This window comes from Vanessa tameamea, chromosome 5 (genome assembly GCF_037043105.1).
Source record: "Vanessa tameamea isolate UH-Manoa-2023 chromosome 5, ilVanTame1 primary haplotype, whole genome shotgun sequence".
Lineage (NCBI taxonomy): Eukaryota > Metazoa > Arthropoda > Insecta > Lepidoptera > Nymphalidae > Vanessa > Vanessa tameamea.
Genome location: NC_087313.1, coordinates 11,383,257 through 11,400,520, shown reverse-complemented (window position 1 = coordinate 11,400,520; position 17,264 = coordinate 11,383,257). Strand labels below are relative to the sequence as shown.

The 17,264-nt window shown below is 29.4% G+C and overlaps 1 protein-coding gene across 2 annotated transcripts in view; it reads left to right on the top strand.

Moving 5' to 3' along the window:
• Positions 1–17,264, top strand: part of LOC113392258 (aquaporin AQPAe.a-like) — a 69,741-nt gene that overhangs the window by 1,220 nt on the left and 51,257 nt on the right. The window contains exon 2 of one of the 2 annotated variants that reach the window (XM_026628587.2): positions 6,636–6,710. The exons of the other annotated variant lie outside the window; for it this stretch is intronic. Within the exon in view, the coding sequence (XP_026484372.2) occupies positions 6,636–6,710 (75 nt within the window). The remainder of the gene's footprint in view (positions 1–6,635; positions 6,711–17,264) is intronic. 2 annotated transcript variants of the gene reach the window in all.

The following is a 17,264-nucleotide window of genomic DNA, read 5'->3' as shown; positions in this document are numbered from 1 at the left end:
ACAAAGTATCATTGTTTGGTGGTAAAATAAAACTGGTGGGTTTTGTTATCTACCAAGATGGGTCAGAACTAATCACTACCACCGGTGAAAATTAAGTACGCATGCATATTGGAAAAAAAGCCAAAGAACGATACATACTTATATATTTAATTATTTTTTTGTTATTGCCATATTTGTAACTTGATAAAATATTATGCAATCATTAAAGGTACATTAAAAAAATTAGCGTTATAATATTTGGGAATATCTCGAAGTAAAATATTTAAAAACACGTTTCTTCGGAACAAAGCCAATTAAATGTACGAAATTCAAAAGATAATAACCCAAATCGTTGTAAAGATATGTAAGTAATTTGTCACCGTCACTTTGTTTATCAAACATCTATTCGTTGCATTCTTTTTGCGTCTGAGTTATCGTAGTAATGTTTACAATTATCATTCACGTATATTACGAATACTTATATTTTATATAAATCATTAATCCAAGATTTTTATCATAAAGATTCAATCCAAGATATCTGAATGTCAAACATTTCAATAAAAAAATGGAGAATATTTCGGATGTAACCGTATCTATGTAATTTTATTTTGACTTTTTGACATTAAGAAAAATCACAGTAGAATATGATTACAAAATCTGACAAAATACGGTTGACGTAAGGATAAAAATGAATCAAAAAAGCTCGTAGCAGCATTTTTTTTATTTCATTTTTCACTGTTCCGTGCCCTCTGTTACCATTAGAGACAGTCGGTATAGACTTCGAAATTTTACGGAAGATTAAGGTAAATTTACATATTCAATTAACTACATATATTAACATACAAACATATATATCAATATAAGCTTTTATAAAATTACAAGAATTAATAATTTTCGTTAGTAAATGACTTTGTAGCAAAATTATATAATCGTCCCGGCTGTGCATGAGTAGAAAAAGGGTCTACATAGAACTTTAATATCGTAAAACAAACACATAACATACACACACATACTACATTCGGATCAATAGTTTATAGAACGAACGTACAAACATTCATTTTTATTTATGTAGTCAGATAATGAGTATTTACTTTATTTTCAGAAAAAAAAACAAAATATTTGTTTATTATCGTTTTGAAATTTTATAATGTGCGGTCTCATTACTGTATTTTAAAAGTAAATTTGGAATAACATCAGTACATAAGTACTTATTTGTATTAAGAGGAATTAAAGGAAACATTTATATGTAACTATGTGATAATACTAATTAAATTTGCATTCATGAGCTTCTCAAATATACGGTTAATAATGCCTGTAAATGAATATTTACAAGATACATAATACATTTTAAGACATGTGTATAATTATGTGAAATATAGTTAGATGTTACGGAAACTATTTCGACGTACCTACCAAATATATTACTAAATATACACTCGTTTAATATAAAATAATAAATGCATGAAATCGTTCAATTATAAATTTAAATATTATACATATTTTACGCCTTAACTTTGTGATGTATATTTATTTATAAATATTATTATTAGTACCCGCGCTTTTTCGTTTAGTCATGTTATTCTCTGTCAAAACGACTCGTAAATAAGGTACAATTATGGTCGCAGTTTCGATTCCAAATACAATATACAAAATGACACTTTTGATAATGTTTTCTAAAGACGATCGTTATTGTAATATGAAAAAATACTGAAATGATTAATAAATATAATAAAAAATATCTAATAAAATTCAATAATATTATACTTTTCTCGTCTCCGTTTTTAATGATCGCAGTTCTAAATTTAATGCATATACTACCCATATCATTCATTGCATATTCTAACTTCTACCGCCAAATAGCGATAGAGAAACATTGTAACTGCACACAGGCCATAACATCTCAGTTCATAAGGTTGCTTGTGCATTAGGATAATAAGGTAAATTAAAATTTCTCACGTCACCAATGTCGATGGCAAGTGATCCAAATCGCCTAACGATGCTATAAAAAATGCCGTTTTTACAAAATCTGTGTATACATTTCATACTTTTTTAAATGTCCTAAGATTATTTCATTTTTATATCGATTTGATGTGAATTATCGTATTATTCTTGTCTTTCTAATAATAACTTGAATACTTTATGTTTTATCTTAATCCCAGAAAATTCTTTATCATGTAGTATCGTGTGTTACGATTTTTATCTCATGTATGTCAATTTTAATAATAAATAATTATCGATTATAATTTCATTTACCGGTATTATATTTTTAACAGATAATATTTAAGAATGTTGTCAAAAATTTTTGCAATTATAATAATCGGAATTACGATTCAGTGAGGTATGATATAAGTTTTGATACTATTCATATTACACGAAGACACGATTTGTTAATAAACAAATCGTGCCTTCGTAATGTACTAGCTACGCCTTTATATATATTTGTAAGTATGATGTTTCGTTATGATATATTTGTAATACAAATCGCTTAAATATTCTTAATGTTCAAGATGCATAGTAAAAGTATTCCAATTTGGAAGGTATAAAGTTAAACAAACCTTAGATTTAAGTATACCCTGCGATTAGCTAATACCTCAGCTATATTGTGCACTACTAACAGCTATTGACTGATATATCTTTATTTATAATACAACACTATTCCAATTATCTACCTATTAATGTCCTCTTTAATTTTACTTCCGAAGTCCCGATAACAGTTTCGTTGACGTTCAGAACATTTTATTTTTGCAAATCCATAATGAATATTCAAGCTAATTGCAAAGCAAAACAATGAATTTTCGCGTCGATTATTTTATCGACATTTTTTATTTGCGGATTCTGTCCACTTGTGGTTGTAATAGACTATTAATGAGTTGCGGCGCGCTCCAGTATAACCTTGTATAACCTTCAACATGAAAAATAGGCAAAAGTGCCAAATTTCATGTAGTTTATGATTAAAGAGTTTTTATTCCAATACGAATCTCATTCTTTTACTGAGAACTCAATTTTTTTTAACAGTCTGAGCACAAAAAAGTTTCACATATTTTATAATAAAAAGGAAAAATACCTTTTCCTTTTTATAATAATAAACAATAAAAAATAATTAACTTTAAATTAATTATAATTTTTAAAATAATATAAGTAGGTACATACATGGTTACTGTAACATTGTTTCAAGCTGACATACAATTATTTAATAAAAAAACCGTCCGTATTAAAAATAACACTATTTTAAAAATATAACACAATATTATATATAGTACGTTACGTATATTAGGAACTAAAGTAACAGCGGAGAAGGGATGAGGATGGGAATATATTTAACACTCTATAACAAAGTATGAATTAAAAATTGTAAGTACGTTCATCTTAAATAGATACGATTCGAAGAACCAACTTACATAAGCGTCAAATGTCGTGTATCAATTGTAGTTGTATTGCGATATATATAACATAAGACTCCATTATAATAAAAGTTTTCATGTAAACATTCAGTATGATAACATTAATAAACTAAAAAATGGGTAATCATTATAAAAACTGCGTATGAACTTTAATTGTCTAAAAATACAATTTACATTTAAATTGCGGCCGAATGATATTCGTACATTGGCATAATGCTAAATGTACATTGTAAACGCTGTAAAACGTATTGCGTTGTTAAATGTTATTATTTTAGTATATTTATATGCTTTGAAATAACTTATCGGAATATTAGTTATTGTTAATGTATTTTTTCATATTCAATAAGGAACTTGAATTCGATTCAATGTAACTCTTATTTAATGTCTTCTATCAAGCTAGTGATTGTGAAACGTCTGTATTATTGTAGTGGTTTATTCTGAATTTAAATTAATTGACGTTATTGTTTTTTTTATTATGAAATCTACGATTGCAAAGCCAATTCTTCCTTTACATTTAATACTAGCTGAATAGACCCTCACGAAATTTTTCAAACTTTTCTACATCATATAAACCCCTCCTTTTTATTCGTGACTGGTGATTTGAAAAAAAGTAGCCCATGTACTTCCCAGGCATTAAAAATATCTTCATATCAAATTTCATTTAAATCGATTCAGCAACTTAAGCGTGAAGAGGTAACAGACAGACTTACTTTCGCATTTATAATATTAATATACTAGTCTCATGTTGTTATTTAAAAGAACAACAGAAATGTCATACACAATATTTTACAATAAATTTAAAAAAAAATAGTACTGACAACATATTTTTTTTATAACAATCATACGTGTAAATCCTGCCTTATATAAATCGGAGGAGAGCGTTGCCCAGCTATTTGGCTGTGATTTAACATTCCACAGTCGTTTTAATGCTATTACATGCTAACGAACCGTGACCACGTAATAAGAATCGGTTTTGATAACACCTATATTGTAAGCAATAATAGATAAATTAAGCTTTTGATGGATCTGTAATAAATTATCCAGATCCGTAGATATACGAACATTATATGTACGACAAATTATAGAATATCGGAATAGTTAAATATATTCGACTCAAAAAATTGATTCGAATTTCGAACGCAGTCACGGAATCAGTTGGTACAAGAGATCTTGAATGACGCGAATGAAACTATATATTGAAATCGTGTTTACTAGAATCATTAAAACAACATGCGAAATTTACACAAGCACACAATTAAAATGTAAATGTATTAAGTGCAATAGTAAATAATGTATGATACGAGCAATACGTAAATAGGCTCATCTGTATTCCGATCAAATCCGGGTGATTTGTCCAAACTACGCATCAACCGGATAAGCTTCGACGTAAAAATATGTTTTTATATAAACGTTTTTTTTTGTTCGTTTTATTTGAGTTTATTTAAAAATATACAATTACTTTTACAATAAAAACCGTTGTTAAAAATAAGGAAACGGCATAGGTTCTAAAAGATAAAATGTTTTGTACTTAATTACCTAAAAATATAATCTTTAAATTAATTTTTCATTTATTTTTTAAATTAGTCTGGTAGTTATTGAGATAATGGTACATTAAATTAAACACCTAACACCTTTATAATTCTGTTTTTTTGTTTGCTTTTATTGTTGAAATTAAAATAATATTGTTACACAAATAATATGTATTTTAAAAATAATTGTATTAATTATTGTATTAAAACAAAAAGTAATAATTAATTTTTCAAGTCACGTAATTTGTACAGAAAATTTTGATCATAGTTGGCTAAAAATATATGAAACATTAATAAGAATTTAATGTATATTAATATATTTTGGCTGAATAACGTTCTCCGTAGTCACCGTGACCCTGTGAAACTGAAACTCAATTGGTCACTTATTGTTTTTTATTTAAATGTTCTAGAAGTAAGGAATATGTGGTTACACAATATAACGATACAGTCACATAATTTAATACGCATTTGTTTAATAAAAAAGCATTGTAGTCATGTAGTGTCCTCGGTAGATCGCGTAGCTTTGCTTCCATGGAATAATTGACTACGCTTTACTTCAACGCTTTGATACGTATGCCAGAGCAATCTATGTAGTTCCAAAGATTAGAGGTTACTCCAAGCACCGAATTAACATACTAGTAACCCGTCCCGGCTTCATACGGGTGAAATTTCTCAATAAAGAAAATGGACACTCAGGAATAATATATGTGGATTAATGTATCTACGAATGAAAACAATATAGTATTGGATCACTAGTTCCGGACATTACCCCCAACATACAAATTGTACCTATTTATTGTATTAATATAGATAACAAGTTAAATATTGAAAGGTTTATCTGAATTATAATGACAATTTGTTTCACATTCAATAATTTCATTCGTAATGTATTTGCATTGCATTCACATTATATTATGCGGTTATTAATTTATCCTGTAATTTGTTTTTCATTTTGTAAACAAGCTCTAATTAAAAACGTTCATCGAAGCCGTTATCATAATTCACCGCATAGCTGCAGGAAATAATAAATATTTCCTTAAGGTTGGGAGTTAATCAAACTAATGGCAACACTTAGTCGATTGTGTAACTTAACTATTGTAAATTGATAAAAGTTTAGTAGAACATACTGTACAACGGAACAATGAATGTACCATGAGAGTTTTCATTTAGTTAGATATTATAAAAAAATGCGGAATTTGTATTCGTCGATTTCCATACAAGGCATATAAATTTAATTGTATATATATAGTCAATTCATTTAATTTTAGAAAGAGAGTAACTACTAATGTTATAGCCGGTGGAATTTACATTTCGAATCTATGGTATCTAAAAATTTAATCTTCTACTAAAATTATTCAAAGTTTTATCTGCGTTCAATATGGATATTATATGTGTGCCTGTTTCATGCAGTTTGTCGTATTGCTTGACGTTTATAATATCCTGTTCCACTCGTTAGAGTCCTAGCATGAAGTTAAATGAAATGATATCGTAAAATATCTCTCAATAAACGGAGTGTTCAACGCAATGCGAAATATTCAAATCACACTGAAAAATCCTAAAATAAGCGCGTTTAAACATTAAAAAAAACCTCTTCAACTTTGTGATGTAATTTTAGTATGATGAAAAAGTTAATATTAACTTAATGGAATTTAAGGTCAACCTCTTAAAAAGTGTTATATATTTTCATATTGTGTATGAATAGTTTCAGCAGTAAATATGGTTACAGATCTAGAAAGCGGCAATGCAAATCCCGCGCCTGAACCCGAGGCGCAAGCTACAAAGGCTGCACGCCTACCTCTCGGTAAGCCTGCATGGGCACGGGGATGTGACGTTTATGTATATACAAAAACGGGTTAAGCTTGCATAGCATGTTATACCACAGGAACATACGCACTTTATTATAAGAATTATCACATTGGGTCAGCAAGCAAAACTAGTAATCATGTCTCATAAAGCACTGTACATTTTTGTTTATATTTTCATCATTGATCAGCATTTCATTGTGATGTTACAAAACTATGTTCATATGAAATGATGTCATAGAATGCACTCATTAGTGTGGCATGCATATTTAAAAATATAATTAATTTCATTTTTCAAATAATTTGTTCAATTACAAAAGAGGTTTTATTGTATATATATTTTTTTATCGATATATTATTTATTTATTAAAGTATCTGGTTGTGATTTCATGTTTTCGTCTTACCGCGGCTCGTCAATGTTTTTTATTCTTGTTATGTTAAGTGGGTAGCAAGTATGGTACAGTCAATAAATGTAGGTAATTGTGTTTTGTTTAAGATTAGCGGATGGAACTTTAACAATGGAGGTATAGTATGATATCTGTATAATATGTGTAGGAGATTAGGGCCAGATTAACTATCTCGGCCCTCTCGACAATGCATCTTGGGCAGCTTTCCTAAATTCCCCAAAAATATATTTTCCAACACAATAATGTTATTTATAATTATGATAGCCATTAAACTGTCTAATGGATTATCCAGTCCTGTACGAGATACAACCTGAAAACCTAAACTAACGAAGAAATTGTCACGATTATATTCCTAAAGACCAGGCGGTCTTTAGGAATAAAATAGTAGTTAATGCATATGAAAATTCCCATGAGGACGTTATATTTTTTTTGTTTATGATATCTTCTCTTGTTAATACCCCACAGAGATTTTAATTTTAGCGGACATAGTTGGCCCCTATTGTATAAATAAACTATTATTAAAAAAAAAAACATTGATATAATAGTCGCATACACACTTCATATTAGTAATAATCTAAAAATAATCAACAATATTTAATAATACTTATAAAAAATGTATATCTCATCATCATCATAAATAATCAATTAATTTGATAATTACAGTCGTTGATAATTATAATTATTCTTTTGTTTTCCTATAAACGTTATAGCGTTCGTTAGAACATTTATTGTACAGACAAATAACGTGATACCATATAATCATAAATTATTTACTAAACGAAGATTTATCAACGAAAGACGTTATACTATTTAACGTATACATTGCACATGCATTAATATAGTTTATCATTCCAAATCCGCATCTAAAAGCTTCAAACTATAAATCTTAAATACATTTTCACAACATTCAATCAATTGTACGTCTTCATAAGATTTGCAAATAGTCGAATTTACATCAAATTACAATAATGTATGACGTGTTTAATCATTTATGCATGTACGCTACGAATAAATAATAAGCATGTACGTGTATAGAACATTGACTTTATTTTATTGACTACGGATTTAGAATATAAAAAATGAATCGTTTTATGTCAATAAAATAATAATAAATATTTTCTTTTACTGTTTAAGAATTGATGTAATATTAAAAGGAAGTATGTACAAGCATAAGGCTTTTCAGGACTAACTATTGCAGTTTCGTAATCCGAAAAACATAATTTGGATTATACAAGTGTATTTATATCTATATATGTGAAGGTAGAAAATTGCGTGATTATAGTTCAGTGACTAATAAATATCTTCTTGGATATAGTGAACATTTAGATGATTTAACCTTAATTTACAATATTTTCAAAAAGTCTCCTTAATAAAACTAACAGAAATTACACATTGATATAATTTAATGGCTCAGAAATTATCTATTCCCGTTTTTATGTACGTAATACACTAATTTATCATGATTATAGTCTATTTAATAGTTAGTACATAAAATTACAATTCCTTGGAAGGAAATAATCAAGCCATACACGTGGAAAACCAGATTATTATCTAATATGCAATAAGACATCTGACCTTATGTCGCCGTATCAAATATGAATCTTATATAACAACTAGATATATACAACAAAGAAAATTTCTAGTTTTTTTTAAAGCCAAGCATGTTTCTGGACGAACGCAGAATAATTCACCAATGTTAGAATAGAAATAGAAAAGGATTAATGGTTTGGAAACGCATTGAGGGCAATGATACAAAAAGGATTTTTTTTTTAAATAGATGATTGTTTTTACTTAATATATATGCGTTTATATGAATTTTATGGATCAATTTTTATAAAGCTTTGTAGATAAAACTATAGCTTATTTTTTTTTAATCAATTACTTGTTGTGGTAGGGCTTTGTGCAAGCCCGTCTGGGTAGGTATAATCAGATATTCTACCGCCAAACAGCAGTACTCAGTATAGTTGTGTTACGGTTTGAAGGGTGAGTGAGCTAGTGTAATAGGCACAAGGGACGTAACATCTTAGTTCCCAAGGTTGGTGGTGCATTGGTGACGTAAGGAATGGTTAATATTTCTTACAACGCCATTGTCTATGGACGGTGGTGACCACTTACTATCAGGTGGCCCATTTGCTAGTCCGCCTTCCAATATCATAAAAAAAAATCCTTTTGTTTATTTAAATTCCATTATATGTATTTGAGTAGGAAATATTAAACGTAAAATGTTGTAAATAATCACGGTGGCGTTAATTGCAGTAAGTGTAGTGTAGTTCAACTATTGTTCATCGATTAAGTTATTGTAGTATAACGTAGTTTAATCACACAGATTATTAATGATTGTTTGTCATTAAATTAATATTATCTTTTGTGTAGTTAAGATTTAATAAAGTTTTGTTTATCATGCTGCTTCACTACAAATTGACGTATACATCAATCAAAATATCTTGTTAATTATTTATTTATTAGCCGTTTACTCGTTTTTAATAGCTCGGCAAAATCTTAGGAACCATGAATTCACAAATATTTTAATCCATTGGTCTCGGGAGATTATATTTTTACTTGATCAAGACATCTCGACTTGAATTTCTTGTTGCCTTGAATCTTCATTACATTATGTATAATTTAAAAACGATTTTCACTGAAGAGTTATTCTGTACCAATAAAATTGAACTTACCGCAGAACACGATCGTGATGTACGATGTGATAGGTAACTTTGATTATAATAATAATAATTTATGTTTGCAAAATATCAAAAAAAAAATAATATAACAAAAATTATATAATTTAAAGTAAGTATATATACGCGTCGAAATATCGTATCAACGTGACAAGATTTTCAACATTTTACAAGAGAGATACAAAGTCAGTTTTAATAGAATAGGACTGTTAGTACTACTTTCTAATTTTACATAGAAAACCGTTTATGCCAAACGTATGCTACACGCAAGTCTTAAAGTGTATTTTGTAAATTGTAAACTTGTAAATTGTTCTTAAGATCGCACACGTTAAAAGCGTTATCGTAAAATCTTCTGCACGTCCCATCAGTTAGTATGATCAGTGGCCGAGCCAATGCCAAGGTCTCGTACTGCGAAAAGGGAATTAGGAATAAAGGATGTTGATTTCACTTGGGAATTTAGAACAAAGCGTATTTTATTCTAATATATTTGCATATAATTTATTTGCTATCGACAAAAATAAGGCAAAAGAGATGGTCATCACTTTTCACAGATATCGTCATTTTAGAATTGTTGAATTATTTTAGCATTTGACATTCCATTTTTGAATACTTTTAGAACTTAAGAGCATAGTTTGTCAGCGTGGGAATTTATTTTAGAACACACACATAGGTACTTTCCAATAATACACTTGCATTGTGCAGTGTATCGTACGCACCCCCTAGACAATTAGTTGCTTGTTTTCGTTGCAACGAAGAAATTAAATTTTCATTGCGCGTTCATAACGTAGGATTTATAAAAATATATTTATTTATGAGTAATGTATTAGCTATAAGGATGTCACTCGCAAACACAATTATAAATTATTTGTTAGCATAGGGTGCGGTCAGAGTGCATTAAGATGCCTCATATACATTATGATTTTTATTGATTCTACTGCTCTCCTCTAACTAAATTATTATTTTCTGGATATTTTAAGGTTGGTAGGTATAACGAATTAGGGCGTTAAGACACATTAAATAATCACTTACTTAAATTTTATAAATAAAAATAATGGAGGTAAATATTAATCAGTTTTTTTTTAATTAACTAAAGACATAAATCTTCTTGGTTAAACAAGTCAATTAAAATTATTTTATATTACACAAAAATCAGGGGGGCGGCCCGCTGACGGTATCTGGTCATGAAAGGTACTAACTAAGTATAGCATCAGTACAAAATGGAATGTATATCAACCGTTTTTGCTTAGCACTATGCACTATTTTAATTAAGCATTTAAATAATTAGGAATTAAGCAGACGAACTAAACGACATGAGTTTGGGTATGAGTTGGCGTTTGTTTTAAATTTCGTATTAAGAGAAAAAAATAAGCAGGATAGTGCAAAAATTACATTACATTCAGGTTCATTCGGGTATTCACTATGTTCATCCTTATAATTTTGTACTTTTAATTCGACATTAGGGGAAAATAGTTACCCTTCGTACACTTTTCAGATTTTATTTTTTTAAGATGTGATTAATTGTCGTATTTACCTAGTTTATGTGCTTAAGTGTAACAAATATATTATAGTTTGTTACAAAAAAGTCCAAAATTCTTATGACAAAAGGTTAAAGGGTTATAGGCTTTTTTCTACAGAAAATAATTGTACGAATGTACCCCACGTATTGGTATGGTAGGGGTACGTTCGTACAGTAAATGCGGTAAATTCATACGCCATGGGGTAGATTCATATAGGGTAATTAAAATCGTTAAATTTTTATTAATTATTACAAAAATATTTATTTATCAAAGAACTAACTTAATAATATGTGACTTGACTAATAGTCGATAAATCTTGAAAAGTAAAAATTAACAATTGCATCCCACGACACTCGCGCCCCACCCTTATGCTAACTTGTCTATGTGTGCGTAGACGATTCGCGAAATTATAAGACTCGGCTCGAAATAAAAACTGACGTGCTCCCACCTTGAGATCTGGGGAGGGACTGAAAATTTATTGACAGCGATGTCGAATAATAAGTCAAAACCGTCAAATGATTTTCTCCATACTAAAAAGTATGGACGACGAATGCCAAAAAGTAAGCAATATTTAAATAAAAATTACTATAATATTATGTGATATAATAGAAATTTAACACGGTGAACTTATTATTTACACTTTTGTGTCCCCATTTAACCAAAAATACATGTATAAACTAGCAGCTAAATAGCTTAAAAAACGTTAATAGAAAAGGTCGATTTCAGTGTTTGGAGTGATGTTGACGATGAATTTACTGAGTTATTTATACAAATTTTATAAATATCATGCGGTGAAACTTGAGATCTATCTATTAAGATACTGAATGTTTTTTTTCATCCATAATCAATGCTCCAGTTTTAAGATATTTCGAAAACAGTAAGCGCTATTTAGGCGTTCCGCAAGGACTGTCCTCTTAATATTTCAACGTAACTAAAAATGTTGTGATAGATAGCTACTTTGCAAAATTATTTCTATTACTGCTAAATATTTATTTGAGAAGAAGAGGAAATTCTATATATAATGTAGGTTCACATATATAAATATAAAAGTTCTTCGATAATGATTACCAAAAAAAATATAAAACCAATGTAGGTTAACTCAAATGAACAATTTCACATAAACATCCAGGTCTTAAAATAAATACCATTAGTTAGTTACGTCTCATTATTAAAGTTTATGATACTTTATTTAAGAATGCGTTAATTAAGACGCGTGGTATTAATTTTTAAAATGATTTATGTGGTCGAATGAACTTTTATCTTTATACAACTGCCTAATTAGCTTTATGATTAATTAATTCTCAGACATCACGGTCTGTCACGCTTAAAACTTGTAAATCTTCATGAAAGTAACATTAATGTCACGTAAGCCTTAAACTTTTCTCCGCTTAAAATAATAAATCGCTCCACAGCCGCGCCACTGCCGCACCAGCGCCGTACCAGTGTCATTGTGCAGGGTAATAACGTTTTAACAGTAAAATGTTATAAAAAAAATAGATATCTTTGTATATAATAGATATATCTTGTCCGTAGAGCTTAATAATTCATCTAATCAATCAATTAAAAGATATTCAAGTAGGCCGTTACAAATACTTTTAAATCACAATATTTGTATAAGTATACAAGGTTTATTAAACAAAGCTAACATGCCACTATATATTTAGTATTATAAAGTCAATTATACACCCGGAGAGCTTTTTGCAAGGGTGTAAGGGCTAAATACCACCTATTTTTCTCTTGTACGTTACAAGAGTCATAATACATTAGTTACCAAGGCTGTTAGGAAACGTATTGGCAATGGTGACCACTTACCACTATATAACTCAGTTGCACGTCATCACAAATAAATATAGAATATTTTAAATAACATTGTGACCATTTTTAAAAGTTACCAACTCCACAAGACATTGTATAGTTTAAAAATGTATGTGCAAACACAAGTACACGCTTAAATCTTCGAGTTCATAGTCCGAAGAGACAGTAGAACTTTTGACTTTCGAGGTACGAAATTTTCGAGTCACGGAAATGTAACGATCAACGATGTCAATTTCCAAACTCGAAACTGCTACTTAGAATTTCTTTGGCGAATAAACTATTTATTGTTTCGTCCCGGGAATTGAATCCGGGACTTCAAGATGCCTTATTATGTTAGCCATATATGAAATAGTGACTTAGATATGTCATTCTAAGCTATAATTATTTATATATTTATTAACAAAATTGAGTAACTAGAACTAAAAAAAAACAAGTGAAATTTGAAGTGAAAAGTGAATTTATTTTGAAATGTTCTCAAATTATTATCAGTATCATAAAAAAGATGTTATTATAATTTATATATAAAAAAAAACAATCGTTGCCGACATTATTTTCAGCAAAAGTAATAAGAGATTAAATTTTAAAATGTAATTTGTGGAGCACGCACGTGTATAGAATATGTAATGACCCGGAAAATTAAAAGAATTATGTGTAAAAACCAGATGTTTTAACAGAATCAACATTGATAAGGTTTGTACATGTGTTCAGCTTATCTCGAATAGTCGAAATAATATACGACAGTTTTCAAAAAACTATTCAATATAAAAATGTACGAATTGCATTGCATGATTAATGTTTGACTATAATTTAAAGTGTTGTCAAATATATGGTCGGTTAATTATTATTGTTACGTCACAATGATGGGCTAAAAATGAAAAATAAACATATTGTATAACTTTAATTAAACTTCTTATAATCGAATAATTAAATTTTGATTAGTAATGGGCGATCGACAATTTGATTAGCCTTTCGAAAATGGTCACTCAATGTTTACGCAAATATGGTCGTGAATAGATGTTACGGCACAGATTGCCAACGGATAAAAGTGTACATGCTCAATAACCCTTTACGAGGCTTTATAATTTATATATCTGAGTATCATTGAGTATGTTCAATGGCTTTCAGACGATCGTTTAACTAAATTGATATAATTCAGCTCAGTTTTAGACTTGTTATGAAAATAACCGGCTATTTTAGTCAACCACAATCAGTCAAATTGTCCAGTTAGATCATGTCTCTCGAAATAGAGGAAGCGCTGGACAGAACAGTTACCCACGCGAGTTGAAAACAATTCTGACCAATTGTGACCTACTTGTGTGTATTTATTTTATCAACATCCTCTGTGTCAAGTGGCAAATCCTATCTGTGCAAATTGCACAATGACTTCAGATTATATAGCGGATGGCAGTTTTATATTACATGTATAAAAAATATATAATTATTAAACGTTATGCATAATGAAGAAAGAGTTCTTATATACTCATATATTCATCATAATTCATCTTCCAACTGCATTTTATATTTTTCTTTTCATATACTATAAATAAAATTAAAGTAAGAACAAAATATATCTATCGGTATAATGTACAAATATTAAGTATATTTATTAAAAAGCAAACAAATAATTGTACGAAATGATAGACTTAATATTAGTTCAAATGCTTAAATTCGTTGCATAAGTTTCGATAATGCCAATGACCTCAAGAACCGCAATTTATTAAAATGGTCGTCAACGGATAGGCTGGCGTTTGTAAAGCAATCGCAAGTCATACCCACCATTACTTATATAGTGCAAAAACTGTGGCAATGCCCTCACGTGGGTGTCTGACTCGCATCCCATTCAGATGCTATTTGAGCGATCCTTTTACGCGTTTCTATTTATTGACTTCGAGATAATAGCGTATTACATTAAACGTGAATGTTATATTAACGGTTCCTTGATACGGTTTTATCTTGACGTTTGTTTCTTCGGTTTGACGTTTACAAGGACTTACAATAATCGTTTTAATTGAATACTTATACAAATATGTCAAAGGAATACACACCGATACGTAATTTAAAAAAAATACATATATTTAACAAAATTATTATTTATGAAAATATATATATATTAAAATATGTACGTTTGTGTGTGTATGATTGATGTGATTGGGCTCTTTTATTGAGACTGAGATTTCTAAATTATTAAATGACGTCCTTAACTTCTTTTATTAATTTTGTCTACTTTAATTATATCGTACAGTATTCATAGCGATGCGTAATCATAGTTCCTCGTAAAAAGGAATTTTATTATTCTCTACTCATTATTTCTATAATATTAGTTAAACTTTCCATTCTGTGTGGCTTTTCCTGTGACTCACATATATATATTTAATGGACAGCCACAAACCGTGCCAAGTTCGTTTCGTTTTATCTCGAGTTTAAATCATTAAGAAATACCTTAATATTGAAATATATTTTGTTGCAATTTAAACCTTATGCCTCACATAATAATATATTCGGTCAAAATCTATTGCTTTTCAAAAGTTTTTAATTCACGTGGGTAGACGTCAATCGTCTTCTCAGAAGTACCTTCTATTTGGAACTTGCTATGACTTTGTAGGACTCGTCCTATTTAAATCTCGTGTGTCAAATGGCTTTTATAAAATGTACTCGGAATCGGACACACTAACCTTTTCCTTGTTTATATGAATTTATGTTATATTATTGTTCGTTAACAAACCAAAAAACAAACATGATATGTAGGGAGAAAATGGGACATACAGATTCATTTGTGTTTTGGTTGCATTCTGTCTCTCTTGAGGATAAAGCTTATAGAGATCGCTTATAATATATAAAGCTTATAGAGATAGAATAGAGCCTATTCCACCACGCCGCTGCAATGTGGGAGACGTGTGAATTTGATACTTGTAGATTTTTCGCGATGTTTTCGGTACATGTCTTTGATTATTTGTATGTCTTGATAGATTCCAAGATGAGAACGCGTCGAAAAAAATAATGGACAACTGTTGGCCACTAAGTACACGCATACTAGTAGAACAGTGTGACGTTGGGCGAGTGTCAAGCGTAGCTGTCACGCACACCAAGATAATATGAACCACATATAAGATGACCTAATAGCCAAAGGTTTACTTGATAAAATGATTTAGATAGTACTATACTATAGTAGCAGTATACACTTACTTACATTACCATTTACAACATAAACGCCTGAGCCGTTTTGTTAAATGATTAATATTAGTCAGATCCTTAGCAGCATTTCCTTTGAAGTCGTTTCATAGTTTAACTTGGCTTGGTCATATTATGTGGGATGTACTTAACGGGCCCTATTTTGACTTGATTTGTTAACTTACAAAATAGGTATATTACGTAGTGTATACGTTACATAATCGACTCACACATACACACACACACATGAACCAATACTAGATGAAAATATTATCTAGAAAATATTTTCTTTATCAGAATATTAAAACTCATTCCATCTAAAGATCATTACCAACCGGAATAAGTCATTGTTTTATTTTTCACGGGAGATGTTCCGATGTTCCATTGTTTGATAACATCCAGCGAAGAATAGTAATCACATGCAAATGACCACCGACTCTGTAATTTGATGTTGTATTGTGTACTAAATTACTAGCGTTATATAAAAATAGCTTTATGAATTAGCCTTCATTGTTATTACAAGCCTAAGAAACTAATTTAATTTTTATTCGAAATAAATTGTTGGATGCGGCGCGGCGCTGTGCGTTGACACTCGACACTGATGTGTATTTATAGTTATTTAAATGTAAAATTACAGCATTAAATATTAATTATATCTAGTAAATAATTAACGCGCTCATTAAATTACTAAACTATACACACCTACCGAGGAAAAATACAATAAATAAATCTTATCCTTTATTGTTATTAATAATAATTAATTAATATAAATTCTCGTTAAAGATCTTAGGAGATTCTAAATGTTACACTTCCTAGCTTATTAATGTATCTTTCAAGATAGCTTCCATAGGAAATCGCCCAATTAAAATTGAATTTTGTTGGAGATAAGTCACAGATATGTGTATTTAATTTAGTAGGGGTAATGGACTGGTATCTAAGTAATAGTTTACAGGAGGTACACAAAAATA